The sequence below is a fragment of the Trachypithecus francoisi genome, unplaced genomic scaffold (assembly GCF_009764315.1).
Source record: "Trachypithecus francoisi isolate TF-2019V2 unplaced genomic scaffold, Tfra_2.0 Lachesis_group5, whole genome shotgun sequence".
Lineage (NCBI taxonomy): Eukaryota > Metazoa > Chordata > Mammalia > Primates > Cercopithecidae > Trachypithecus > Trachypithecus francoisi.
Window position 1 is genome coordinate 141284066 of NW_022681470.1, and position 26017 is coordinate 141310082.

The 26017-nt window shown below is 51.2% G+C and overlaps 1 protein-coding gene across 8 annotated transcripts; it reads right to left on the reverse strand.

Annotated features, from left to right (window-relative positions):
• MARCHF2 (membrane associated ring-CH-type finger 2) lies at nucleotides 1-25891 on the reverse strand. 8 transcript variants are annotated; one of them, XM_033199329.1, is made up of 6 exons: nucleotides 25736-25890; nucleotides 17369-17596; nucleotides 14189-14257; nucleotides 11727-11922; nucleotides 8107-8316; nucleotides 1-640 (listed from the first exon to the last, which is right to left on the reverse strand). In XM_033199329.1, the coding sequence occupies exons 2-6, from the start codon at nucleotides 17542-17544 to the stop codon at nucleotides 482-484; spliced, it is 810 nt and encodes a 269-aa protein (XP_033055220.1). In that variant the 5' UTR covers nucleotides 17545-17596; nucleotides 25736-25890; the 3' UTR covers nucleotides 1-481. The 8 variants fall into 8 exon arrangements, with proteins under 8 accessions (XP_033055220.1, XP_033055218.1, XP_033055216.1 ...); XM_033199327.1 differs by having other exon boundaries at nucleotides 14150-14257; XM_033199325.1 differs by having other exon boundaries at nucleotides 14144-14257.
• Nucleotides 25892-26017: the final 126 nt, after the last annotated feature.

The window sequence follows — 26017 nt, forward strand, 5'->3', positions numbered from 1 at the left end:
TTTTGTCCAGCCAGGGCTCCTTTTATTCATTCAGGGGTGGGTTTTTGAAACGCAGTGCAACTTTTATATAAAGTCGAGAGTGCCAGGAGAGTGGGCCTGCCGGGTGCAGAGAAGCGCAAGAAGCTTGCTGGAATGTTCCAGCTTTAAGGGCGCCCTTGATACACCGGCCACAGATGCTGGCCCAGAAGGTGCCATGTGGACCTCAGAATGAGATCAGCGTGCCTGCTCCGTCCAGAGCTCAGGACCGTGTCCACCTGTCCTCGATATGAACAACAGTGTGCAAAAAAAAAAAAAAAAGAAGAAGAAAAAACCCTGACAGTATCTTCACACAGGATCACAGACTAGGCTCCGCATGGTGTCTCTTGGCCTAAGAAGCATTCAGGCCGTGCGGGAAGTGTTGGGCAGTTTCCGTCCTTCCACAGGACAGGGTATTGCCAGCTACCTCTGGCCTCTCTGCTGCAGGGCCCGGAGAGCCCAGTGTTCATACTGGTGTCTCCTCTGCCACCTTCTTCAGGAGTCCAGCCGCCAGCGGAGAATGCTGGGGGCCCTCAGAGCTGTCCGCTTCCCGGATCTTCAGGCGAACTTTCTGGTTGGTCTTTCTCCACTCGGAGTACAGCTGGCAGTGGTAGCGGAAGGAGACCTGCGGGGCAGTCCTGCAGTGAGCGGGGGCGCTGAGAAGGACTCCACCCGCAAAGGAGGAAAGCAAGTTGCCGTGGCACCTGCCTTGGCCCAAACCACGGCTGGGGCTCATGCTTCCAGAAGCAGAGCTGGCTTACGAACATTCCTCCCGCAAAGTGCACACACACAGACCCATTCACAATCCTGGTGACACCCACCAGCTTTCAGAGTCCTGCAAAGACAAGATACACCGCACACACACCAGCAGGAAGCAAAGGGGTGCTCCTTTCCTGCCTCTCAGTGGGAAGGGAGTGAAACAGCCTCTTGGAAGGCATTAAATGTCAACCAGTCAGGCCCCGCGCGGTGGCTCATGCCTGTAATCCCAGTAGTTTGGAAGGCTGGGTGCCGGGGAAGATCACTTGAGCTCAGGAGTTCAAGATCAGCCTGGGCAACATGGAGAAACCCTGTCTCTACTAAAAACTCTGTCTCTACTAAAAATACAAAAATTAGCTCGGCGTGGTGGCATGGGCCTGTAGTCCCAGCCACTTGGGAGGCTGAGGCAGGAGAATCACTTGAGCCTGGGAGATATGGGCTGCAGTGAACCGAAATCGTGCCACTGCACTCCAGCCTGGGTGACAGAGTGAGACCCTGTCTCAAAAAAAAATTTTTTTTAATGTAAATCAGTCACATAATTGCCAAAACATGCAAGCAAAAAAGATGTCACTCAATAGGTGAATGGATAAATAATCAGTGGTGCTTCCAGATAATGAGATATTATTCCGTGCTAAAAAGAAACTAAGCTGGGTAAGGTAGCTCATGCCTGTAATCCCAGCACTTTGGGAGGTCAAGGCGGGGGGATAACTTGAGCCCAAGAGTTCGAGGCCAGCCTAGGCAACAAAGCAAGACCTTGTCTCTAAAAAATATTTTAAAATCAGCCAGATGTGGTGGCCCAGGTCTATGGTCCCAGTTACTTAGGGGGCTGAGGTAGGAGAATCATTTGAGCCCTAGAGGTTGATGCTGCAGTGAGCTGTGCTCACGCCACTGCAATCCAACAGAGTGAGATCCTGTCTCAAAAAGAAAAAAAAAAAAGTGCTGGACGCCCTGGCTCAAGCCTATAATCCCAGCACTTTGGGAGGCCAAGGTGGGTAGATCACCTGAGGTCGAGAATTCGAGACCAGCCTGACCAATATGGAGAAATTCCATCTCTACTAAAAATACAAAATTAGCCGGGCGTGGTGGCGTGTGCCTGTAATTCCAGTTACTCAGGACGCTGAGGCAAGCGAATCGCTTGAACCCGGCAGGGAGGAGTGTGGAGGCTGCAGTAAGCTGAGATCGGGCCACTTCACTCCAGCCTGGGTGAAAGAGTGAGACTCTACCTCAGAAAAAAAGCCCTTAAGTCACAAAAATAACTTTAAATGCATATCACTAAATGAAATAAACCAACCTAAAGATGCTACATACTGAATGACTCCAACTATAGGACATTCTGGAAAAGGCTAAACTATGGAGACAGTAAAAAGATCAGCAGTGAACAGGGGTTGGGGAAAAGGAGAATGGCATGAATAGAGCGAGCACAGAGGATTTTTAGGGCAATGAAACTACTCTATCTGATATTATAATGGTGAATATGGCTGGACGCAGTGGCTCACGCCTGTAATCCCAGCATTTTGGGAGGCCAAGGTGGGCAGATCACGAGGTCGAGAGATCGAGACCATCCTGGCCAGCATGGTGAAACCCCATCTCTACTAAGAATACAAAAGTTAGCTGGGCATGGTGGCACATGTCTGTAGTCCCAGCTACTTGGGAGGCTGAGGCAGGAGAATCACTTGAACCCAGGAGGCGGAAGTTGCAGTGAGCGGAGATCCCACCACTGCACTCCAGCCTGGCATAGAGTGAGACTCTGTCTCAAAAAAAAAAAAAAAAAAAAAAGTGAATACATGTCATTTATTATACATTCATCAAAACTTATAAATGTCCAACAATAAGAGTCAACTCCCAGCCTGGGCAACATGGCAAAACTCCGTCTCCACCAAAAAAATACAAAAATTAGCCAGGCGTGGTACACACACCTGCAATACTAGCTACTCAGGAAGCTGAAGTGGGAGGATCAATTGAGCCTGGGAGGTTGAGGCTGCAGTGAGTCATGACCACACCACACTGCACTGCAGTCTGGGTGACAAAGCACGATCCTATCCCCTCCCCGCCACACACACACACACACAAAGGCCAGGTGTGATGGCTCACACCTGTAATCCCAGAACTTTGGGAAGCCAAGGTTTGAGCCCAGGAGTTTAAGACCAGCTTCGACAACATAGCAAAATCCTGTCTCTACAAAAAATACAAAAATTAGCCAGGTGTGGTAGTGGACACCTGTGGTCTTGGTTACTCGGGGGGCTGAGGTGGGAGGATCGCTTGAGCCCAGGAGGCAGAGGTTGCAGTGAGCGGAGATCACACCACTGCACTCCAGTATGGGAGACAGGGCGAGATAACCACTGCAAAACAAACAAATGAAAAAAGTGAATCCTAATGTGAACTATGGTTTTAAAGGGAGAATGAAGGTTCACTGATTCTAACAAATGCCCTACTTGGGTACACGATGTTAACAGTGAGGGAGGCTGTGCAGGTTGTGTGTGTATGGAGCAGGGTGATATACGGGAACTCTCCGTACTTTCTGCTAAATTTTGCTGTGAACCTAAAATTGCTCTAAAAATTAGTCTAAAAAAATTTAAAAGTGGCCGGGCACGGTGGCTCACACCTGTAATCCCAGCATTTTGGGAGGCAGAGGCAGGCCGATCACGAGGTCAAGAGATCAAGACCATCCCGGCCAACATGGTGAAACCCTGTCTCTACTAAAAATTTAAAAATTATCTGGGCGTGGTGGCGCACAACTGTAGTCCCAGCTACTCAGGAGGCTGAGACAGGAGACTTGCTTGAACCTGAGAGCCAGAGGTCGCAGTGAGCCAAGATCGTGTCACTGCCAACCAGCCTGGTGACAGACTGAGACTCCGTCTCAAAAAAAAAAAAATTAAAAAAAAAAAAAAGGTCGCTTGGTGCAATGGCTCACGCCTATAATCCCAGCACTTTGGGAGACTAAGGTGGGCGGATCACCTGGGTCCAGGATTTCGAGACCAGCCTGGCCAAAGTGGTGAAAACTCATCTCTACTAAAAATACAAAAATTAGCCAGACATGGTGGCAGATGCCTTAATCCCAGCTACTCAGGAGGCTGAGGCACGAGGATTGCTTGAACCGGGGAGTTGGAGGTTGCAGTAAGCCAAGATCGTGTCACTGCACTCCAGCCTGGGCAACACAGTGAGATTTCGGCTCAATCAATCAATCGATCATTCAATAAATGTCAGTGGTTCACATCCTTTGACCAAGCAAGTTCCCAAGAAAGATTTGCATGGACAGTGCCCAAAGCACTGTTCATAATGGAAAAAAAAAAAGGAAGAAGTAGAAATAAAATCACATACACATTGGAAAAAATCCCAGTGCCTGTCAAAAGTGATTGGTTAAATAAATATGGTACACCCATACAATGAATGTCTGCTGGGTGGCTGCCTCGTTGTGTGTGTATGTGTGTGTGTGTGTGTGTGTTTTGAGACAGGGTCTCGCTCTGTTGCCCAAGCTGGAGTGCAGTGGCCGGATCTCGGCTCACTGCAAGCTCCGCCTCCCAGGTTTACGCCATTCTCCTGCCTCAGCCTCCCGAGTAGCTGGGACTACAGGTGCCGGCCACCACGCCCGGCTAATTTTTTAGTAGAGACGGGGTTTCACCGTCTCAAAAAAAAAAAATAAAATAAATAAATAAATAAAAGAACACCAGCAAAATGAAAACAAGCAGATGCTAAAACAGTAGCTATGATTTCATCCAGTTTACATATTTTAAAATATGCTGGTAGGGGCCGGGCACGGTGGCTCATGCTTGTAATCCCAGCACTTTGGGAGGCCAAGGTAGGCAGATCACCTGAGGTCAAGAGTTCAAGACCAGTCTGGCCAACATGGTGAAACCCCATCTCTTTACTAAAAATACAAAAATTGGCTGGGCATGGTGGCGCGTGCCTGTAATCCTAGCTACTCAGGAGGCTGAGACAGGAGAATCGCTTGAGCCAAGGAGGTAGAGGTGGCAGTGAGCCAGGATTGCACCACTGCACTCTGCACTCTAGGCTGCATGACAGAGCAAGACCCCGTCTCAAAAAAAAAAAAAAAAAGTGCTGGTAGGTGCATTGAAAAATACTTTGTGAGGCAAGGACTCCCCTACAGCTGGACAATAGTGGTTATGTCTGAGGGGTGAGACTGTGGGACACTTCTGCCTCTAAGCAATGGTTCTGCTGCCTACCAGAGGCCTAGAACAACACCTCACACCCCCGTCATTCTGTCTGTCTCTGTCTCTCATTCAGGCTTTTTTTCTCTCTTTTTTTTTTTTTTTTCTTTTTCTGTGAGACAGAATCTTATTCTGTCACTCAGGCACCCAGGCTGGAGTGCAGTGGCGTGATCTTGGCTCACTGTAACCTCCACCTCCCAAATTCAAGTGATTCTTGTGCCTCAGCCTCCCGAGAAGCTAGGATTACTGGCATGTGCCACCACACCTGGCTAATTTTTTTTTTCTTTTTTTTTTTGAGATGGAGTCTTGCTGTGTTGCCCAGGCTGGAGTGCAATGGTGCAATCTCAGCTCACTGCAACCTCTCCCTCCCAGGTTCAAGCGATTCTCCTGCCTCAGCCTCGAATAGCTGAGATTATAGGCGCGTGCCACCACATCCAGTTAATTTTGTTTTTTTTTTTTTTTTTTTTTTTTGAGACGGAGTCTCGCTCTGTCCTCCAGGCTGGAGTGCAGTGGCCAGATCTCAGCTCACTGCAAGCTCCGCCTCCCGGGTTCACGCCATTCTCCTGCCTCAGCCTCCCAAGTAGCTGGGACTACAGGCGCCCGCCACCTCGCCCAGCTAGTTTTTTGTATTTTTTAGTAGAGACGGGGTTTCACCGGGTTAGCCAGGATGGTCTCGATCTCCTGACCTTGTGATCCGCCCGTCTCGGCCTCCCAAAGTGCTAGGATTACAGGCTTGAGCCACCGCGCCCAGCCAATTTTATATTTTTAGTAGAGACAGGGTTTCACCATGTTGGTCAGGCTGGTCTCAAACTCCTGACCTCGTGATCCACCCACCTCGGCCTCCCAAAGTGCTAGGATTACAGGTGTGAGCCACCGTACCTAGCCAATTTTTTGTATTTTTAGTAGAAACGGGGTTTCACCATGTTGCTCAGGCTGGTCTTGAACTCCTGACCTCAAGTGATATGCCCGCCTCAGCCTCCCAAAGTGCTGGGATTACGGTGTAAGCCACTGCACCCAGCCTTTTTTTTCCTTTTTCTTTTACTAATATTATTATTTTCTCCAAGACAAAGTCTGGCTGTATCACTCAGGCTGAAGTTCAGTGGTGCAATCTCAGCTCACTGCAACCTCTGCCTCCAGTGCTCAAGTGATCCTCCCACCTCAGCCTCCAGAGTAGCTGAGACTGCAGGCATGCACCACCATGGCCGACAAACTTTTGTACTTTTTGTAGAGATGGGGTTTTACCACTTTGCCCAGGCTGGTCTCAAATTCATGAGCTCAAGCAATCTGCCTGCCTCAGCCTCCCAAAATGCTGGGATTACAGGCGTCATCCTCCGCACTTGACCCTATTATTCTTATTTATTTATTTATTTATTTTTAAACAGAGTGTAACTCTGTCACCAGGCTGGCATGCAGTGGCTTGATCTCAGATCACCACAACCTCTGCCTCCCGGGTTCAAGCGATTCTCCTGCCTCAGCCTCCCGAATAGCTGGGACTACAGGCACGCACCACCACACCCAGCTGATTTTTATATTTTTAGTGGAGACGGGGTTTCACCATGTTGGCCAGGATGGTCTCGATCTCCTGACCTCATGATCCGCCCGCCTCGGCCTCCCAAAGTGCTGGGATTACAGGCGTGAGCCACCGCACCCGGCCTATCACTAATTTTTACACTTTTTATAGAGATGGACATGTTGCTTTGTCGCCCCGTCCTGGTCTTGAACCTCCTTGCTTCAAGCAATCTTCCTGCCTCTGCCTCCCAGTTTGCTAGGATTGCAGGTGTTAACAGCCACTGGGCCTGGTTTCACTCAATGTTTTCATCTCAGTTCCTCTCTCTCTTCCCCTTCAATTTCTTTTTCTTTTCTTTCCTTCTTTTTTTTTTTTTTAAAGACAGAATCTCCCTCTGTCGCCCAGGCTGGAGTACAGTGGCACAATCTCAGCTCATTGCAACCTCTGGCTTCTGGGTTCAAGCGATGTTCCTATCTCAGCCTCCCTAGTGGCTGGGATGACAGGTGTGTGCCATCACACCAGACTAATTTTTTGTATTCTTAGTAGAAATGGGGTTTCACCATTGTTGGCCAGGATGGTCTCAAACTCCTGACCTCAAGGAATACGCCCACCTCAGCCTCCCAAAGCGTGGGGATTACAGGTGTGAGCCACTGCACCAGGCTTTCCCCTTTCAATTTCTTTGGTTTTTTTTTTTTTTTTTTTGAGACAGAGTCTCACTCTGTCGCACAGGCTGGAGTGCAGTGGCACAATCTCAGCTCACTGCAACCTCTGCCTCTCAGGTTCAAGCGATTCTTCTGCCTCAGCCTCCCGACTAACTGAGATTACAGGTATCCACCACCACACACAGCTAAATTTGTGTACTTTTAGTAGAGACAAGATTTCACCATGTTGGCTAGGTTGGTCTGGAACTCCTTGGCTTAGGTGATCCACCTGCCTTGGCCTCCCAAAGTGCTGGGATTACAGGAGTGAGCCACTGTGCCTGGGATTTCCCTTTCAATTTCTTTCTTTCTTTTCTTTTCTTTTTTTTTTTTTTTGAGACAGAGTTTCGCTCGTTACATAGGCTAGAGTGCAATGGCACGATCTCGCCTTACAGCAACTTCCGCCTCCTGGGTTCAAACAATTCTCCTGCCTCAGCCTCCCAAGTAGCTGGGATTACAGGCATGCACCACCACGCCTGGCTAATTTTGTATTTTTAGTAGAGACGGGGTTTCTCCATGTTGGTCAGGCTGGTCTCGAACTCCCGACCTCAGGTGATCCACCCGCCTTGGCCTCCCAAAGTGCTGGGATTAGAGGGGTGAGCCACTGTGCCCAGCCTCAATTTCTTAATTTACATCTATTTCCCCATTTATTTGTTCTCCCCCAATCTCTCTCTCAGGCATTTGCTCCTCTTTGCCCCACTCCTAATCTTGGGGGTTCATGGATGGGGGTTCCTGCACTCAGGTCAAGGTTTACACCTAGCTCAGGGATTCCCTAGACCTTGTCACATTTGGAATCTGAAGCTCCCAGAGAGGCAGGGTGACCTCAGAAGCTCTCTTCCACCCAGGGCCATAGACAGAGGCTGCCAGGGAGCCCCGTACCCCATATACCAGGTGTCAAATCCCTGGCCCTGCTGCTCCCAGCGGCAGAGCTTCAGATGCATGCTGCAAAGCCGCGGCCACTCACCAGCGTCCAGAGCACATAGATGGTGAAAAGGGCGATGGTGAGGGCAATGAGACCCACGGCCTCCAGCTGGCTGTGGAGCCGGAGGTGGTCCTGGGCCCCGCGCAGGCACAACCAGCCCGAGATGGCGGCCAGCGGTGTGATGAACAGGAAACACACCATGTCGCAGCACAGCGTCCGCTTCTCGGTCCGCGGCCCCGGGTCCTTCAGCCACTGCAGGGGAGAGGACAGGGAAAGGGGGCAGAGGAGGGGCTGCTGAGGGGGAGGGGTCAGGACCTCCAGGTCTAGGCCTCCCTCTCTCCTTTCCTTCTTTCTTTTTTTTTGAGACGGATTCTTGGTCTGTCGCCCAGGATGGAGTGCAGTGGCGCAATCTCGGCTCACTGCAACCTCGACCTTCCGGGTTTAAGCAATTCTCCTGTCTCAGCTGCCGGAGTAGCTGGGATTATAGGCAAGAGCCACTATGCACGGCTAATTTTGTATGTATATGTATTTTTTTTTTTTTTTTTTTTTGAGACAGAGTCTCGATCTGTCGGCCAGGCTGGAGTGCAGTGGCGTGATCTCGGCTCACCGCAACCTCGACATCCCAGGTTCAAGGGATTCTCTCACCTCAGCCTCCGGAGTAGCTGGGATTATAGGCAAGCGCCACCATGTCCGGCAAATTTTGTATTTTTAGTAGAGATGGGGGTTTCACCATATTGGTCAGGCTGGTCTCGAACTTGTGTTCTTGTGATCTGCCCACCTCAGCCTTCCAAAGTTCTGGGATTACAGATGTGAGCCACCACGCCTGGCCCTTTCCTTCTTTCAAACATTTATTGAGCCCATGAGGAGCCAGGGCCTGCCAGGTGCTGGGCACTTTTACCCCCATTTTACAGATGGGGAAACTGAGGCACAGAGGAAAGAACTCAAGTGAGCAAACTCACACAGCTACAAAGTCCACAAAGCTGGGGCTGCAACCTGGGAAGTCTTGCTCCAGGGCTGAAGCGTCCTTGGCTACTAATCTGCTACGCTTGGCCGCCCCCAGATGACAGGGCAAAAGAAATGGGCTTTAAAAAAAAAAAAAAAAGCCCTGGCGCAGTGGCTCATGTCTGTAATCCCAGCACTTTGGGAGGCCAAAGTGGGCAGATCACCTGAGGCCAGGAGTTCGAGACCAGCCTGGCCAATATGGAGAAACCCCGTCTCTACTAAAAATACAAAATTAGCTGGGCATGGTGGCACGCACCTATAATCCTAGCTACTCGGGAGGCTGAGGCAGAAGAATCGTTTGAACCTGGGAGGTGGAGGTTGCAGTGAGCCGAGATCACATGCTGCACTCCAGCCTGGGTGACAGAGTAAGACTCTGTCTCAAAATAATAATAATAATAAATTCTTTAATTTTTTTATAGAGACAGGGTCTCACTGTGTTGCCCAGGCTGGTCTTGAACTCCTGGCCTCAAGCGATCTTCCCACCTTGGCTTCCCAAAGTGCTGGGATTACAGGCATGAGTCACCGCACCCAGCCAAGAAATGGGCTTAATTCATGAAATTCCGGTGGATGAGACAGAAAGGGCCCCTGCCCTCCCATGCTGGCAGTGGAGGTATGAAATGGGTGAATGATCACACAGGGCAAGGCCTTGCCAAGGAGGTGACATTGAAGAGAACGAAATGAACAGAAGGAACCATGTGAAGAATGGGGGAGATGGGGCTCTAGGCTGCAGGGGAGGCAGATGCAAAGGCCCTGGGGTAGGGGGAGGCGGCCTAGACAAGATGTGTTGGGAGGGAGCCATGTGGCTGTAGCATGGAGACCAAAGTGGGTGTGGGATGGTGTGTGAAGGGACTGGACCTCCCTCCCACTTTTCTCCCTACACCCTGACTCCCAGGTGGGCCAGGGGTTTTCTAGTTTTTTTTTTTTTGAGACGGAGTTTGTTCTTGTTGCCCAGGCTAGAGTGCTGTGGTGCAATCTTGGCTCACTGCCACCTCCGCCTCCTGGGTTCAAGCTGGGATTACAGGTCCCCACCACCATGCCCAGCCAATTTTTGTATTTTTAGTAGAGACAGTGTTCTACCTCATTGGCCAGGCTGATCTTGAACTCCTGACCTTAGGTGATCTACCCTCCTCTGCCTCCCAAAGTGCTGGGATTGTGAGCCACCATGTCCAGCCTTGTTTTTTTTTTTTTTTTTTTTTGAGACAGAGTCTCACACTGTTGCCCAGGCTGGAGTGCAGTGGCGCTATCTCAACTCACTGCAAACTCTGCTTACCAGGTTTAAGTGATTCTCCTGCCTCAGCCTCCCAAGTAGCTGGGATTACAGGCATGCACCACCATGCCCAGCTTTTTTCTTGTTGTTTGAGACAGAGTTTTGCTTTGTCACTCAGGCTGGAGTGCAGTGGCTTAGCCTCAGCTCACTGCAACCTCCACCTCCCGGGTTCAAGTAATTATCCTGCCACAGCCTCCCTAGTAGATAGGATTATAGGCACCCACCACCACACCTGGCTAATTTTGTATATTTAGTAGAGACAGGGTTTTGCCATGTTGGCCAGGCTGGTCTTGAACTCCTGACCTCAGGTGATCCACCCACCTTGGCCTCCCAAAGTGCTAGGATTACAGGTGTGAGCCACTGTGCCTGGACTTTTTCTTTTTTCTTTTTCTTTTTTTTTTTTGTATTTTTAGTAGAGACGGGGTTTCACCATGTTGGTGAGGCTGGTCTTGAACTCCTGACCTCAAGTGATCTGCCCGCCTTGGCCTCCCAAAGTGCTGGGATTACAGGCATGAGCCACTGCATCCAGCAGCTTGTTACTTTTCATCTCTCAGGCCTCAGCTAGGGGGGTTCACCTCCTGCTGAGGCCTTGCCTGACACCCCAAGTTGCCCCACCCCCTGTGACATGTTTTTCCCTTATTGCACTATTGCTCCCAGAAACCTGTTGCTTCGTTGATTTTTTTTTTTTTTTTTTTTCTGTAACCTTGTATCAGAAGCGATGCTTCAAAGTCCAAATTAAAGTTACTGGACTTTAATCTCCATGAGTGCCCGGCCCTATGTGTCTGGTTGGTGGCTGGGTCCCCAGTGCCTAACGGAGTGATGGGCATGCTGGAGGTGCTCGGGAAATCTCTGCTAATGAAAAGACATAGGCTGTGCAGTGGCTCATGCCTGTAATCCCAGCACTTTGGGAGGCCGCAGTGGGTGGATCACATGAGGTCAGGAGTTTGAGACCAGCCTGGCTAACATAGTGAAACTCCATCCCTACTAAAAATACAAAAAATTAGCTGGGCGGTGGCACACGCCTGTAATCCCAGCTACTCGGGAGTCTGAAGCAGAAGAATCGCGTGAACCTGGGAGGCGGAAGTTGCAGTGAGCTGAGATCGTGCCATGGCACTCCAGCCTGGGCAACAAGAGTGATGCTCTGTCTCAAAAAAAAAAAAAAAAAAAAAAAAGGTAGAAGAAGGAGAAGAAGGAAGAAGAAGAAAAAGAAAGACTGGCTCCTAAACCCCAGGCCTGGTTTCCAACACACCGTCAGCAGACCCACCCAGTGGACAGACATGGTAAGGGGGTCTGCCCTGGGGAGACCACCAGATTGCCCAGGGCAGCTCCCGCCTTTGCCCTCATGTCTGCCCTCTCCCCGCTGCCCACCGCAGTCTCACACTCTCAAGAGTACCTCTGTGAGGGGTCGAGGCCGTTTCTCCACCGCAAACTCCGTGTGGCACAGTTCGCAGTAGCTGGTGTTAGATGAGGAAAGCCACCTCTCCAGACAGCTCTTGTGCACAGCACCCAGCGTGCCGGTGCAGCCACACGGGGACAGCAAGCACTCCCCATTTGCTCCCTCGTGGCAGATCCGGCAGAAGGGACCGTCACTGGACACGGAGATAGGACCCGTGAGCAATGATTGGGCTTTCTGTCTATACCTGCTTCACTAACCACTGGATCACAAGCTCACCCTTACCCCATGCTGCCACTTGGTGAACTCCTACTCATCCTTCAACGCCCAGCTCCAAATGTCCTTCCCTTTGGGAAGGAGATGCAGGGAAGGTAACCTTGCGAAGCCTTCCCAGACTCCCACAGGTGCAGTGATGTGTTCCCTTCCCAGGGAACCTGTAGCACCCTCTCAGACCCACATGGGCATCTGTTATACCCGCCCCCCAATGTCCTCTCCGAATTTTCCTAAAATACCCACGCTGATTATCCTGCACAACTTCCCCACCCTCAACTCTTTTTTTTTTTTTGAGATGCAGTCTCGCTGTGTTGCCTAGGCTGGAGTGTAGTGGCACAATCTTGGCTCACTGCAAGCTACGCCTCCCGGGTTCATGCCATTTTCCTGCCTCAGCCTCCTGAGTAGGTGGGACTACAGGCGCCCGCCACCACGCCCGGCTAATTGTGTTTTTGTATTTTAAGTAGAGACAGGGTTTCACCATGTTAGCCAGGCTGGTCTCGATCTCCTGACCTCGTGATCTGTCCACCTTGGCCTCCCAAAGTGCTGGGATTATAGGTGTGAGCCACCGCGCCTGGCCCCAAAATTTTTTTTAAAGACTTAGCTTGGCAAGGTGGTGCATGTCTGTGGTCCCAGCTACCTGGGAGGATGAGGCGGGAGGATTACTTGTGCCCAGGAGTTCAAAGCTCCAATGACCCATGATTGTACCACTGCACTCCAGCTTGGACAACAGAGTGAGAACATTTGAATAAAAGAAAAAGAAAATAGAACAGTACACACCCCTGCTCATGGCGACCAACTCAGGCTTGTATGATACCATCAGAGTCACCAACAATCTATTCCTAAAATTCTTTGTTTCCCCGTAAACTCTAGAACTGCCGGCCACAAGGCTGACATGAGCCTGGAGCTCCTGGCAGCTGCCTAGTCTCTGTGTGGAACCTGTGAGTGATGCCAGCACAGAGGAGAGCAGAGCCAAGAGACAGGGAAAGGTAGATTCACAAGGACACCTTTGGAGGCTCCCAGATCTAACCATACCTGAAGCCCATGCTACCTGAGAAACCTATGTGTCCAGAGGGAAGTGCTCACCTGCTCCTCTGCCCTTGTGAGGGGGAAATGGAAATAAAAAGCATCTGCAGAGAGCTGCCTCGGAAAAGTCTCCAGCCCTGGCCCAGTCTCTAGGGATGCTGGGTCCTTCCCAGGGCAGCTTAGGAGGCAGGAGGCGTGGCCCAGAGGCCATCCAGCCATGAGTCACTGTTTCCCAAACATTTCTGGCCAGAAGGCAGACTGTGAGGTCACACAAAGAAGAGCTATTTTCCAGACAACGCCGATTTCCTCTCGGAGAGACTGTATTCTTTTCTTTTTTTTTTTTTTTGAGTCACCCAGGCTACAGTGCAATGGTGCGATCTTAGCTCACTACAACCTCTGCCTCCTGGGTTCAAGCTATCCTCCTGCCTCAGCCTCCTGAGTACCTGGGACAACTGGCATGTGCCACCATGCTTGGCTAATGTTTGTATTTTTAATAGAGACGGGGTTTCACTATGTTGGCCACACTGGTCTTGAACCCCTGACCTCAAATGATCCACCTGCCTCAGCCTCCCAAAGTGTTGGGATTACAGGTGTAAGCCACCACGCCAGGCCTTCTTTTCTTTTTTGAGAAAAGGTCTGGCTCTGTTGCCCAGGTTGGAGTGCAGTGGTGCGATCACAACTCACTGCAGCCTCGAACTCCCTGGCTCAAGCAATCCTCCTGCCTCAGTCTCTCGAGTAGCTGGGACTACAGGCGGCACCACCCTACACAGCTAACATTTTTTAACTTTTTCTACAGAGGCGGGGGTCTCACTATGTTGACCAGGCTGGTCTTGAACTCCTGGGCTCAAGCGATCCTTCAGCCTTGGACTTCCAAAGTGCTGGGACTACAGGCATGAGCTACCATGCCTGCCTGGAAATGACTGTTTTCTATCCTTTTCTCAGATTCTCATGCTGCCGGGTGGGGTCAGGCTGCTTTAAAAAGAGCCTAACAGGCTGTTCATGGCTGCTTTCTCAACAGTTCTGTCCCTGGACTGCTATTTCCTCCTGCGATGGCAAAAGGGCATGCCTGCCTTCCTCCTTTCTGAACCTATACCCTGATCCCACCCTCCCCCCATACACACACAAACAAAGTTAACAAAAAAGGAACCGCTCCTCCGGAAACCAACTCAGGGAAACAGAAGGGACAAGAATCTTGAGGAAGAACCACATCAGTTTGGAGCTTGTTCTGGGAAACCCTGAAAAAGTGTGGGAGAGCCAATTCAGAGGAGAGGCCAGGCACAATGGCTCACGCCTGTAATCCCAGCACTTTGGGAGGCTGAGGCAGGTGGATCATCTGAGGTCAGGAGACCAGCCTGACCAACGTGGTGAAACCCTGTCTCTACTAAAAAAAAAAAATACAAAAATTAGTCGGGCTTGGTTGCAGGGGAGCCTGTAATCCCAGCTACTAGGGAGGCTGAGGCAGGAGAATCGCTTGAACCCAGGAGGCAGAGGTTGCAGTGAGCTGAGATCATGTGGTCATGTCACTGCACTCCAGCATGGCTGACAAAGTGAGACACTGTCTCCAAAAAAACAAAACAGGCCGGGCGCGGTGGCTCAAGCCTATAATCCCAGCACTTTGGAAGGCCGAGACGGGCGAATCACAAGGTCAGGAGATCGAGACCATCCTGGCTAACATGGTGAAACCCTGTCTCTACTAAAAAATACAAAAAACTAGCCGGGCAAGGTGGCGGCCGCCTGTAGTCCTAGCTACTCGGGAGGCTGAAGCAGGAGAATGGCGTAAAAAACCCGGGAGGCGGAGCTTGCAGTGAGCTGAGATCCCGCCACTGCACTCCAGCCTGGGCGACAGAGCGAGACTCCATCTCAAAAAAAAAAAAAAACAAATTCAGAGAAGAGAGGAAAAAAGCCTCAGTATTTGTTGAGCACTTACTATGTACCAGGTACTATTCTAAGAGCAACATCTGGATTTGTCTGTCTCATTCTGTAAGGAAGGTGCTTTTTTTTTTTTTTTTTTTTTTTTGAGACAGAGTCTCGCTCTGTCACCCAGGCTGGAGTGCAGTGGCCCAATCTCGGCTCACTTCAAGCTCCGCCTCCCAGGTTCACGCCATTCTCCCGCCTTAGCCTCCCAAGTAGCTGGGACTACAGGCACCCACCACCACGCCTGGCTAATTTTTTGTATTCTTAGTAGAGACAGGGTTTCACCGTGTTAGCCAGGATGGTCTCGATCTCCTGACCTTGTGATCCGCTCACCTTGGCCTCCCAAAGTGCTGGGATTACAGGCGTGAACCACTGTGCCCGGCCCTTTTCTTTCTTTTGAGATAGAGTCTCACCCTGTCACTCAGGCTGTGATCACGGTTCACTGCAGCCCCGACCTGCCAGGCTCAAGTAATTCTTCCACCTCAGCCTCCTGAGTAGCTGGGACTATAGGTGTGTGCCACCACTGTTGGCTAATTTTTTGTATTTTTTTGGTAGAGATGGGGTCTCCCTATGTTGCCCAGGCTGATCTCAAACTTCTGGGCTCAAGTGATCCATCTGCCTCAGCCTCCCAGAGTGCTGGGATTGCAGGTGGGAGCCACCATGCCTGGCCATCAGGTGCTATTTTGCCTCCATATGAGAAAATGGAGGCTGAGAAGAGTGAACTCATTTCTGCAAACTTGCACAGTCAGGAGTCCATGCAGCTGGGACTGGGACCCAGGAAGTCTGACTCCAGGGCAGAGTACCCTAAGCGGCTGTGCTGTGTGCACTGCCCCCCTCAGATGCTGCGCTAGGAAAATGGGCTTTGCTCATGACATTTTGGCAGGGAAATAATGCAAAAGATACAGGTTAGAAGGAAATGGGGCCAGGTACAGTTGCTCACCATGTCTACTAAAAATACAAAAAGTAGCAGTGGCTCACTCCTGTAATCCCAGCCACACAGGAGACTGAGGCAGGAGAATCCCTTGAACCCGGGAGGCAGAGGTTGCAGGGATCTGAGATTGTGCCACTGCACTCCAGCCTGGGCGACAGAGTGAGACTCTGCCTAAAAAAAAAAAAAAAAAAAAAAGAAGGGGCCAGGTACAGTGGCTCACACCTGTAATCCCAGCACTTTGGGAGGCTGAGGTGGGTGGATCATGAGGTCAAGAGCTCGAGACCAGCCTGGCCAACATGGTGAAACCCCATCTCTACTAAAAATACAAAAATTAGCTGGGTGCTGGGTGTGGTGGCATGTGCCTGTAGAACCAGCTACTCAGGAGGCTGAGGCAGGAGAATCGCTTGAACCCAGGAGGCGGAGGTTGCAGGGAGCCAAGATCACACCACTGTACTCCAGCCTGAGTGACACAGCGAGACTCTCAAAAAAAAAAAATTTTTTTTTAAACAGAAGCTGGGCACAGTGGCTCATACCTGTAATCCCAGCACTTTGGGAAGCCGAGGCGGGCAGATCACCTGAGGTCAGGAGTTTGAGATCAGCCTGGCCAACATGGTGAAACGCTGTCTCTGCTAGAAGTACAAAAATTAGCCAGGCGTGGTGGCAGGTGCCTGTAATCCCAGCTACTCAGGTGGCTGAGGCAGAAGAATGGCTTGAACCTGGGAGGCAGAGGTTGCAGTGAGCTGAGATTGCACCACTGCATTCCAGCCTGGGCAACAAAATAAGACTCTGTTTCAGAAAAAAAAAAAGAGAGATACAGTGGTGAACTAACTTGTCCCAGGTCACCCTGGGAGAGAGGGAGGTGTCCACTCAAGTGTCGGGGCCCAGGCACTGAGCCCACAGCCTACACTCCTGACCACCCCCTATACTGCCTCCCAAAAGTGTGTTACTTGCCAACATTTGACCTTCAGATTTCACATAATAATCTGGAATTTCAGCTTTTTTTTTTTGAGACGGAGTCTCGCTCTGTCACCCGGGCTGGAGTGCAGTGGCCAGATCTCAGCTCACTGCAAACTCCGCCTCCCGGGTTTACGCCATTCTCCTGCCTCAGCCTCCTGAGTAGCTGGGACTACAGGTGCCCGCCACCTCGCCCGGCTAGTTTTTTTTTTGTATTTTTTTAGTAGAGACGGGGTTTCACCATGTTAGCCAGGATGGTCTCGATCTCCTGACCTCGTGATCCGCCCGTCTCGGCCTCCCAAAGTGCTGGGATTACAGGCTTGAGCCACCGCGCCCAGCCTGGAATTTCAGCTTTTCCTAAAGAATCAGACCTGGCCAAAGCGAGGCCTCTGTTTCCACAAGGTAATAACTGTTTGTGTCTCTTTCTCTGTTTACCCACTTGGCCCTCTGCTGATGGTTGGACTTCTGACCGCAGGCTGGGAGAAAGTCACTGGGCCCAGAGAGAAGAGGCAGCAAAGGCCAGGACATCCACGCGGTCACCACTCACCTCGGTGTGTCCAAGGCACGGATGACGGTGGAGAGGAGCCGGCCGTCCCTCGAAGTCACCTGTGCCACATACTGGGGCGGTCCAAGGCCCGTAGCCTCCACGACCTTGGAGAAGGCAGGGCTGCCAGAGCAGTCACACAGGGAGCCAGGGAGGTGGCAGCAGTCACCCGTCGTCATGGCCTCAGGGAGCCTTGTATCCTCAGGGCCTGAGGCCCATGGTCCCAGGAGCCTGGGAACAGGCCAGTGCGGAGGTTAGCGGCAAGGTTAGTGAGCCTGATGGACTAAGGTTTGAGTCTCTTGTCAAGGCTATAGGCACCACTAGAAAATTTACATCTCTGAGCCTTAGTTTGCATGATCTGTAAAATGGGCCTCTGTGGGGCCAGTAAGGATTTAAGGAGACGATGCACGTAACTCAGCACAAGGCTGGTATACAGCAGGAGCTTGGGTTGTATTATTTCTCACACTCCTAAGAAAAGCTAGGCTTCCCTGGCCAGGCGCAGTGGCTGATGCCTGTAATCCCCACACTTTGGGAGGCTGAGGAGGGTGGATCACGAGGTCAAGAGATTGAGACCATCATGGCCAACATGGTGAAACCCTGTCTCTACTAAAAATACAAAAATAAAAATAAAAATAAAAAAAGAAAGAAAAAAGAAAAAGAAAAGCTAGGCTTCCCATTCTGGCTAACATGGTGAAACCCCGTTTCTACTAAAAATACAAAAAATTAGGCAGGCATGGTGGCATGCACCTGTAGTCCCAGCTACTCCAGAGGCTGAGGCAGGAGAATCGCTTGAAACCAGGAGGGAGAAGTTGCAGTGAGCCGAGATCATGCCACTGCACTCCAGCCTGGGCGACAGAGCAAGACTCTGTCTCAAAAAAAAACAAACAAACAGGAAAGCTAGGCCTGGCCAGGTGTGGTGGCTCACGTCTATACTTCCCAGTGCTTTGGAAGCCAAGGCAGGAAGATTTTTTTAGCCCCAGGAGTTTGAGACCAGCCTGGGCAACACATCAAGACTCTATCTCTATAAAAAAACAAGAAAATTAGGCCAGGAGCAGTGGTTCACACCTGCAATCCCAGCATTTTGGATTCAAGACAATCTGCCTGCCTCGGATTGCCTGAGCTCAGGAGTCTGAGACCAGCCTAGGTGACATGGTGAAACCCTGGCTCTACAAAAGAAAACCAAAAATATTGGCCAGGCGTGGTAGCACAGGCCTACCACAGGCGTGGTAGTCCCAGCCACTTGTGAGGCTGAGGTGGGAAGATGACCTGAGCCAGGAGTTTGAGGCTGCAGTGAGCTATGATGGTGCCAACTGCACTCCGGCCTGTGCCACAGAGTGAGACCCTGTCTCTAAAAAAGAGAAGACAAGAAAAGCTAGGCCTGCTCTTACTTACCCTCAAAGCCTCCAGGGTCAGGACTACCTTTCAACTAATACCACCTTTCTACCTTTCCAGATATGGTATCAGAACCTCTTTTTTTTTTTTTTTTTTTTTTTTGAGACAGAGTCTCACTGTGTCGCCCAGGCTGGAGTGCAGTGGCACGATCTCGGCTCACTGCAACCGCCACCTCTTGGGTTCAAGCGATTCTCCTGCCTCAGCCCCCAAAGTAGCTGTGATTACAGACATGCACCACTACGCCTGGCTAATTTTTGTATTTTTATTTATTTATTTATTTATTTATTTATTTATTTGAGATGGAGTTTCCCTCTTGTCGCCCAGGCTGGAGTACAATGGTGCGATCTCAGATCACTGCAACCTCCACCTTCCGGGTTCAAGCGATTCTCCTGCCTCAGCCTTCCAAGTACCTGGGATTACAGGGGCCCACCACCACGCCCAGCTAATTATTTTATTTTTATTGTATTTTATTTATTTTTTTTGAGATAGAGTCCAGCTCTGTCGCCCAGGCTGAAGTGCAATGGTACGATCTTGGCTCACTGCAACCTCCACCTCCCAGTCTCAAACGATTCTCCCTACCTCAGCCTCCTGAGTAGCTGAGACTACAGGCGCACGCCACCGCGCCCAGCTAATTTTTGTATTTTTAGTAGAGATAGGGTTTCACCATTTTGGCCAGGGTGGTTTTGATCTCTTGACCTTGTGATCCCCCTGCCTTGGCCTCCTAAAGTGCTGGTATTACAGGCGTGAGCCACCATGCCCGGCCTAGTTTTTTGTATTTTTAGTAGAGAGAGGGTTTCACCATGTTGGCCAGGCTGGTCTCGAACTCCTAACCTCAGGTGATCCGCCTGCCTCAGTCTCCCAGACTGCTGGGATTATAGGCGTGAGCCACCACGTCCAGCTAATTTTTGTATTTGTAGTAGAGATGGGGTTTCACCATGTTGGCCAGACTGGTCTCAAACTTCTGACCGCCAGTGATCCATCTGCCTCGGCCTCCTAAAGTGCTGGGATTACAGGTGTGAGCCACTGTACCCAGCCCAGTCGAGAATGTCATTGAAGGAACAAGAGCCCTCTCTGGAGACCTCCTTGAAGCCAATACAGGTGCCCTGGAGCCAAGGATCTCTGTCCCCAGCTTGTCCAAACCCCAAGAGCTACAATGTCCAGGGCCCCCTCAGCTCCTCAAGTGTTCAGAAAGTCTAAGCAAGAGAGGCAATCAGGTACTCACCAAAGTACTCCCACCCCCACCCCAAGTCAGCTTTTAAACTGTCAATCAGAATCCGAGCGCCAGAGCAGGGGAAGTTGTTCATACCTGTAATCCCAGCGCTTCGGGAGGTCCAAGCAGGAGGATCACTTGAGGCCAGGAGTTTGAGACAAGCTAGGGCAACATAGACAGACCCTGTCTCTCTGAAGGTTTTTTTTTTTAATTAGCCAGCCATGGTGGTGAAAGCCTGTAGTCCCAGCTACTTGGGAGGCTGAGGAGGGAGCCTCAACTTCTTGAGCCCAGGAGTTCAAGACTGTAGTGAGCTATGATCACACCACTGTACTCCAGCCGGGTGACAGAGCAAGACCCAGTCTCCAGTCTCTAAAACAAAAGAAAGCAAAAAAAAAAAAAAAAAATCTGAGCTCCAAAGTGGGAAGGTGAAGCAATGGGGGAGCAATTACTAACTCTTGGGCTAGGACAGTTCACCGCTGGATAAATGCCCTCTAAAAAGCTCAGCCCGCAGCCTTCCTGGCCTCATGTGTTCTCCAGAGCATCACAGTCCAGCCTCTGCAGGCCAGATAAGCAAGTATTACCCAAAGGCAGGGGCCCAAGAGGAAGACTGTAGGCCTGAGATAACACTCACAGGGCAGTGGCCGGGCCTGACACAGGGTGCCTGCTGCTGTCCCTCCCAAGTCCCTGCAACCAGAACCTTCAGCTCAGAGGCCAAAGGGGAAGCAGCTGGGCTCTTTGCGGGAAGGCGGGCAGAGGCGAGTCCTTTCCTCCATCTCAGCCCCTCTGAGGATAGGTCTTTACATTTCCTTTTTTTTTCTTTTAAGACAGGGTCTTGGCCGGGCGTGGTGGCTCACACATGTAATCCCAGCACTTTGGGACGCCAAGGTGGGCAGGTCACCTGAGGTCAGGAGTTCAAGACGAGCCTGACCACATGGAGAAAACCCGTCTCTACTAAAAATATAAAAAAATTAGCCAGGCATATTGGCGCACGCCGGTGATCCCAGCTACTTGGGAGGCTGAGGCCAGAGAATCGCTTGAACCTGGGAGGCATAGGTTGCGGTGAGCCGAGATGGCGCCATTGCACTCCAGCCTGGGCAACAAGAATGAAATTCCATCTCAAAAAAAAAAAAAAAAAAAGACAGGGTCTTGGCCGGGCGTGGTGGCTTATGCCTGTAATCCCAGCACTTTGGGAGATCAAGGCGGGTGGATCACCTTAAGTCAGGAGCTCGAGACCAGCCTGGCTAACGTGGCAAAACCCCGTCTGTACTAGAAGTACAAAAATTACTCAGGCATGGTGGCGGGCACCTGTAATCCCAGCTACCTGGGAGGCTGAAGCAGAAGAATCGCTTAAACCTGAGAGACGGAGTTTGCAGTGAGCTGAGATTATGCCACAGCACTCCAGCCTGGGCGACAGCGAGACTTCATCCCCCCTCCCAAAAAAAAAGACAGGGTCTCACTCTGTTACCCAGGCTAGAATGCAGTGGTGTGATCTCAGCTTACTGCAACCTCAGCCTCCTGGGTTCAAGCAATTCTCCTGCTTCAGCCTCTGGAGTAGCTGGGGCTACAGCTGTGTGTCACCACACCCAGCTAATTTTTGTATTTTTAGTAGAGACAGGGTTTCACCATGTTGGCCAAGCTGGTCTCTTAACTGCTGACCTCAAGTGATCTGCCCGCCTCGGCCTCTCAAAGTGCTGGGATTACAGGCTTGAGCCACCACCCCTGGCCTGGTCTTTACATGTCTGCAGATAACCAGATATTACAGGAACTATCCCAGCTCCTGTATAGGATGTTCTAATGTCTCTTCTATCAGGGAGAAAACAAAACAAAACAAACAAATAAACAAGAACAGGTAAATCTGCTAATGCAAGGCCTGCAAACCACCAAAATTATACTAGCAGCTTCTATCTATCAAGAACCGGATACTGTGCCAAGCAATCTCCATACATAGTCATCATCGCACTGAACTCGAAACAGTTGTTATAAGTGTCTCCTTCAAAGGTCACCTTCCTGGAGAAGCCTTCTCGACAATGCTGTCTGGGGCCTGACGCATTGGCTCATGCCTGTTATCCCAACACTTTGGGAGGCTGAGGTAGGAGGAGAGTGTGAGCCCAGGAGTTTGAGAGAAACCTGGGCAACATAACAAGACCTCGCCTCTCCAAGAAATACAAAAATGAGCCGGGTGTGGTGGTGTGCGCCTGTAATCCCAGCTACTCAGGAGGCTGAGGTGGGAGAATCGTTTGAGCCCAGAAGGTTGAGGCTGTGGTGAGCCATGATTGCACGACTGCACTCCAGCCTGGGCCACAGAGCAAGACCCTGTCTCAATCAATCAAGTGCCACTGGGGTCCACTTGATTCCCCTCGTGGCATGTGTCCCTGTCTGAAACATTCTACTTATTCATCTACGTATTTAGCCATGTCTGTTGTTCCACCCTGCAGTGAATTCTATAAAAAAGGGACCCTGTCAGATTGCCTCCTGCTGTCCCCAGCATCCGGCCCTGGCCCTGTGTCTAGCCCAGAGCTGCTGCATTTCTGGTTGCTACTGCAGTCATTTCTCTTTTTCTTTTTTTATTTTTTGAGACAGAGTCTCACTGTCTCGCCTAGGCTGGAGTACAGTGGCCGATCTCAGCTCACAGCAATCTCTACCTCCTGGATTCAAGGGATTCTCGTGCCTCAGCTTCCCGAGTAGCTGGGATTACAGGCACCCACCACCATACCTGGCTAACTTTTGTATTTTCAGTAGTGACGGGGTTTCACCATGTTGGCCACATTGGTCTCAAACTCCTGACCTCGTGATCCACACTTCAGCCTCCAAAAGTGCTGGGATTATAGGCATGAGCCACCGCGCCTGGCCTATTTCTTTTCTTTCTTCTGTTCTTTATTTTTTTTTTTTTTGAGACGGAGTCTTGCTCTGTCGCCCGGGCTGGAGTGCAGTGGCCGGATCTCAGCTCACTGCAAGCTCCGCCTCCCGGGTTCCCGCCATTCTCCTGCCTCAGCCTCCCGAGTAGCTGGGACTATAGGCGCCCGCCACCTCGCCCGGCTAGTTTTTTGTATTTTTTAGTAGAGACGGGGTTTCACCGTGTTAGCCAGGATGGTCTCGATCTCCTGACCTCGTGATTCGCCCGTCTCGGCCTCCCACAGTGCTGGGATTACAGGCTTGAGCCACCGCGCCCGGCCTTTTTTTTTTTTTTTTGAGGCAGGGTCTCACTCTGTCACCCAAAAGGCTGGAAAGTAGTGTAGTAATCCTCCCACCTCAGCCTCCTGAGTAGCTCTGCACACCACCACATCCAGCTAATTTTTGTATTTTTTTGTAGAGATGGTGTTTTGCCAAGTTGCCCAGGCTGGTCCTGAACTCCTGGCCTCCAGTAAACTGCCCGCCTTGGCCTCTCAAAGTGTTGGGATTACAGGCAGGAGCCATCACGCACAGCCTGGAGATAGATCTCATTGAGTCTTCACAACAAACCAATAACTACACCTTATGATGGGGGAAAAGGCCGATGCTCAGAGAGAGGCATCTACCTTCCCAAGGTCACACAGCTGGGAAGGGGTGGTGTCAGAACCTGAACTTAAAACAGTCCAGGGAGTGGGTCTGGACCTCAAGAGACCTGGGTTCTTTAACTCCTGGCCCTCCTAGCTCTGCCACCAATGCTGGGTGTCCTGGTTCAAGTCATTTTGCTTCTCTGGGCCTCATTCTAATGATGGAGCTGGTGGAATCTGTCTGTGGAGGGGTCTCCTGAGAAGGAGTCTCCAGGCTGAATTCATCAAGTAAAGCTCAGCCTTAGCTAGGCTTGTTTAGGGTGGCACTGAGGCCCCCCCAGTCTTTTCCATACCTGCCCAGGCTCCTTTTCCTGAAGGTAGGAAACAGAGGGCAGAGGAATCAGAGGGCCCTAAAACTCCCTACAGTGTGATCTCAGGCAGCTGTTTTACTCTCTCAGCCTCAGTATTCTCATCCATAAAACGAGTGTTATAGGCCGGGCGAAGCGGCTCACGCCTGTAATCCCACCACTTTGCGCACTTTGGGAGCTCAAGGAAAGTGGATCACTTGAGGCCAGGAGTTCAAGACCAGCCCAGTCAACATGGTGAAACCACCTCGCTTCTGCTAAAAAGACAAAAACTGGCCAGGCATGGTGGCGGGCGTCTGTAATCCCAACTACTCGAGAGGCTGAGGTGAGAGAATCACTTGAACCCGGGAGGCAGAGGTTGCAATGAGCTGAGATCGTGTCACTACATTCCAGTCTGGGCAACAGAAAGAGACTCCATCTAAAAAAAAAGAGGGAGTGTCATAATATGTAGTTCACAAATTAGTAAAAGTTAAGAAATTAATTATTAGCTCCTATTATAATTACTATCATCAGCTTACAGAGCTGTTGATGAGAGGCCACACAGTCAACCCCTGGCACACACAGTAAGTGCTCAATAAAAGCTCACTATTGGCAGGGCATGGTGGCTCAAGCCTGTAATCCCAGCAGTTTGGGAGGCCGAGACAGGCGGATCACGAGGTCAGGAGATCGAGACCATCCTGGCTAACACGGTGAAACCCCGTCTCTACTAAAAAAAAAATACAAAAAACTAGCCGGGCGAGGTGGCGGGCGCCTGTAGTTCCAGCTACTCCAGAGGCTGAGGCAGGAGAATGGCATAAACCCGGGAGGCGGAGCTTGCAATGAGCTGAGATCCGGCCACTGCACTCCAGCCTGGGCGACAGAGCGAGACTCCGTCTTAAAAAAAAAAAAAATTAGCTGGGCGTGGTGGCGGGCGCCTGTAGTCCCAGCTACTCAGGAGGCTGAGGCACGAGAATGGTGTGAACCTGGGAGGTAGAGCTTGCAGTGAGTGGTAGAGCTTGCAGTGCGTGGGAGATCACGCCAGTGCACTCCAGCCTGGGTGACAGAGTGAGACTCCGTCTCAAAAAAAAAAAAAAACTTAATATTTTTTAGGGTAAATGTGGAGGTTGTCATTGCATTCATTCCTCTTCCCTTACCATAGAGAGGCTCCTGTGTGTCCTTCAGTTCCTTTAGGCGCTGCATGAGAAACGAGGTTCCAATCCCACCTCTACTTCTTATGTGCTGTGTGGCCCTGGGCAAGACACTTAACCTCTCTAAGCCTGGACTCTTTCATCTGTATAACAGGGGACATTTCTAGTGCTTCCACCTACTCAGTATGGTTTCAAAAGAACTGAATGAGCTCAATATGTGCATTTGTTTTTTTTTGTTTTTTTTTTTTTTGAGACGGAGTCTCGCTGTATCGCCAGGGCTGGAGTGCACTGGCCAGATCTCAGCTCACTGCAAGCTCCGCCAATATGTCCATTTGATTACCCTGTTTTGAGCACCCATATAGTACAGGGTATCCTGTTTGAGCATCTTTGTGCAAAGTGGCTGGCTCTTTATATTATAACTTACTATTTTGCAGGTAGAGAGGCTCTGAGACGGAGGTTGGGGAAGGGCATTGGCCACTTAGTAGTTGCCTACTGTGTGTCAGGCGCTTTCCGCGCCAGCCACCTCCTTCCTGAGTCCTCCCAGAAGCCCCAGCAGGTTGGCAATGGGATGACCCAGTTTCACAGGTGGGGAAACCGAGGCTCGGAGAGGCGCCTACTGTGTACCGGACCCCGGGGACCTCCCACCGGCCTTGACACGGGAACTGGGGTCCCCGCGTCCCCGAGAAGGCTGTGGTCAAGGGATCGAGCCCAGCCGTCCCGCCCGGGTTCCGAGCTCCGGCCTCGAACCCGGGGCCAGCCCGCGGACTGGCGTCCTCCGACCCTACCTGCAGGCCCATGCCTACCTGATACGCGGCCGGGCCGGGCGGCCGCGCAGGCCCCTCCGTTAGCCCCGGCCCGGGTCCCGGCCCGGCCCGGCCCGTAGGCGCCACTAGCTCCGCTCCGGCCGGCACCTGCGTCCGGGCACCGCCCGCCGAGCCGACAGCGCCGCGGGCCAATAGCGACCACCTCTCGCTCGCACTCGCCAATCGCCACGCACGTCCCGCCCTGAGAGGCGGGGCCGGAGGCGGTAGGGACGCCGTGGGCCGCACAGGCCGCGCTGCGCCGCAGCTGCTGACTCCGCCCCT

Excerpts from the sequence above, each read along its gene's own strand:
- MARCHF2 (XM_033199325.1), bottom strand. The coding sequence starts at position 17,544 with ATGACGACGGGTGACTGCTGCCACCTCCCTGGCTCCCTGTGTGACTGC. Across the intron at positions 14,258-17,368 it reads CGTGCCTTGGACACACCGAG|GGTTTCCCAGAACAAGCTCC; the intron begins GTGAGTGGTGAC and ends ACACTTTTTCAG. Across the intron at positions 8,317-11,726 it reads GGCCTCGACCCCTCACAGAG|TGGCTGAAGGACCCGGGGCC; the intron begins GTACTCTTGAGA and ends TCTCCCCTGCAG.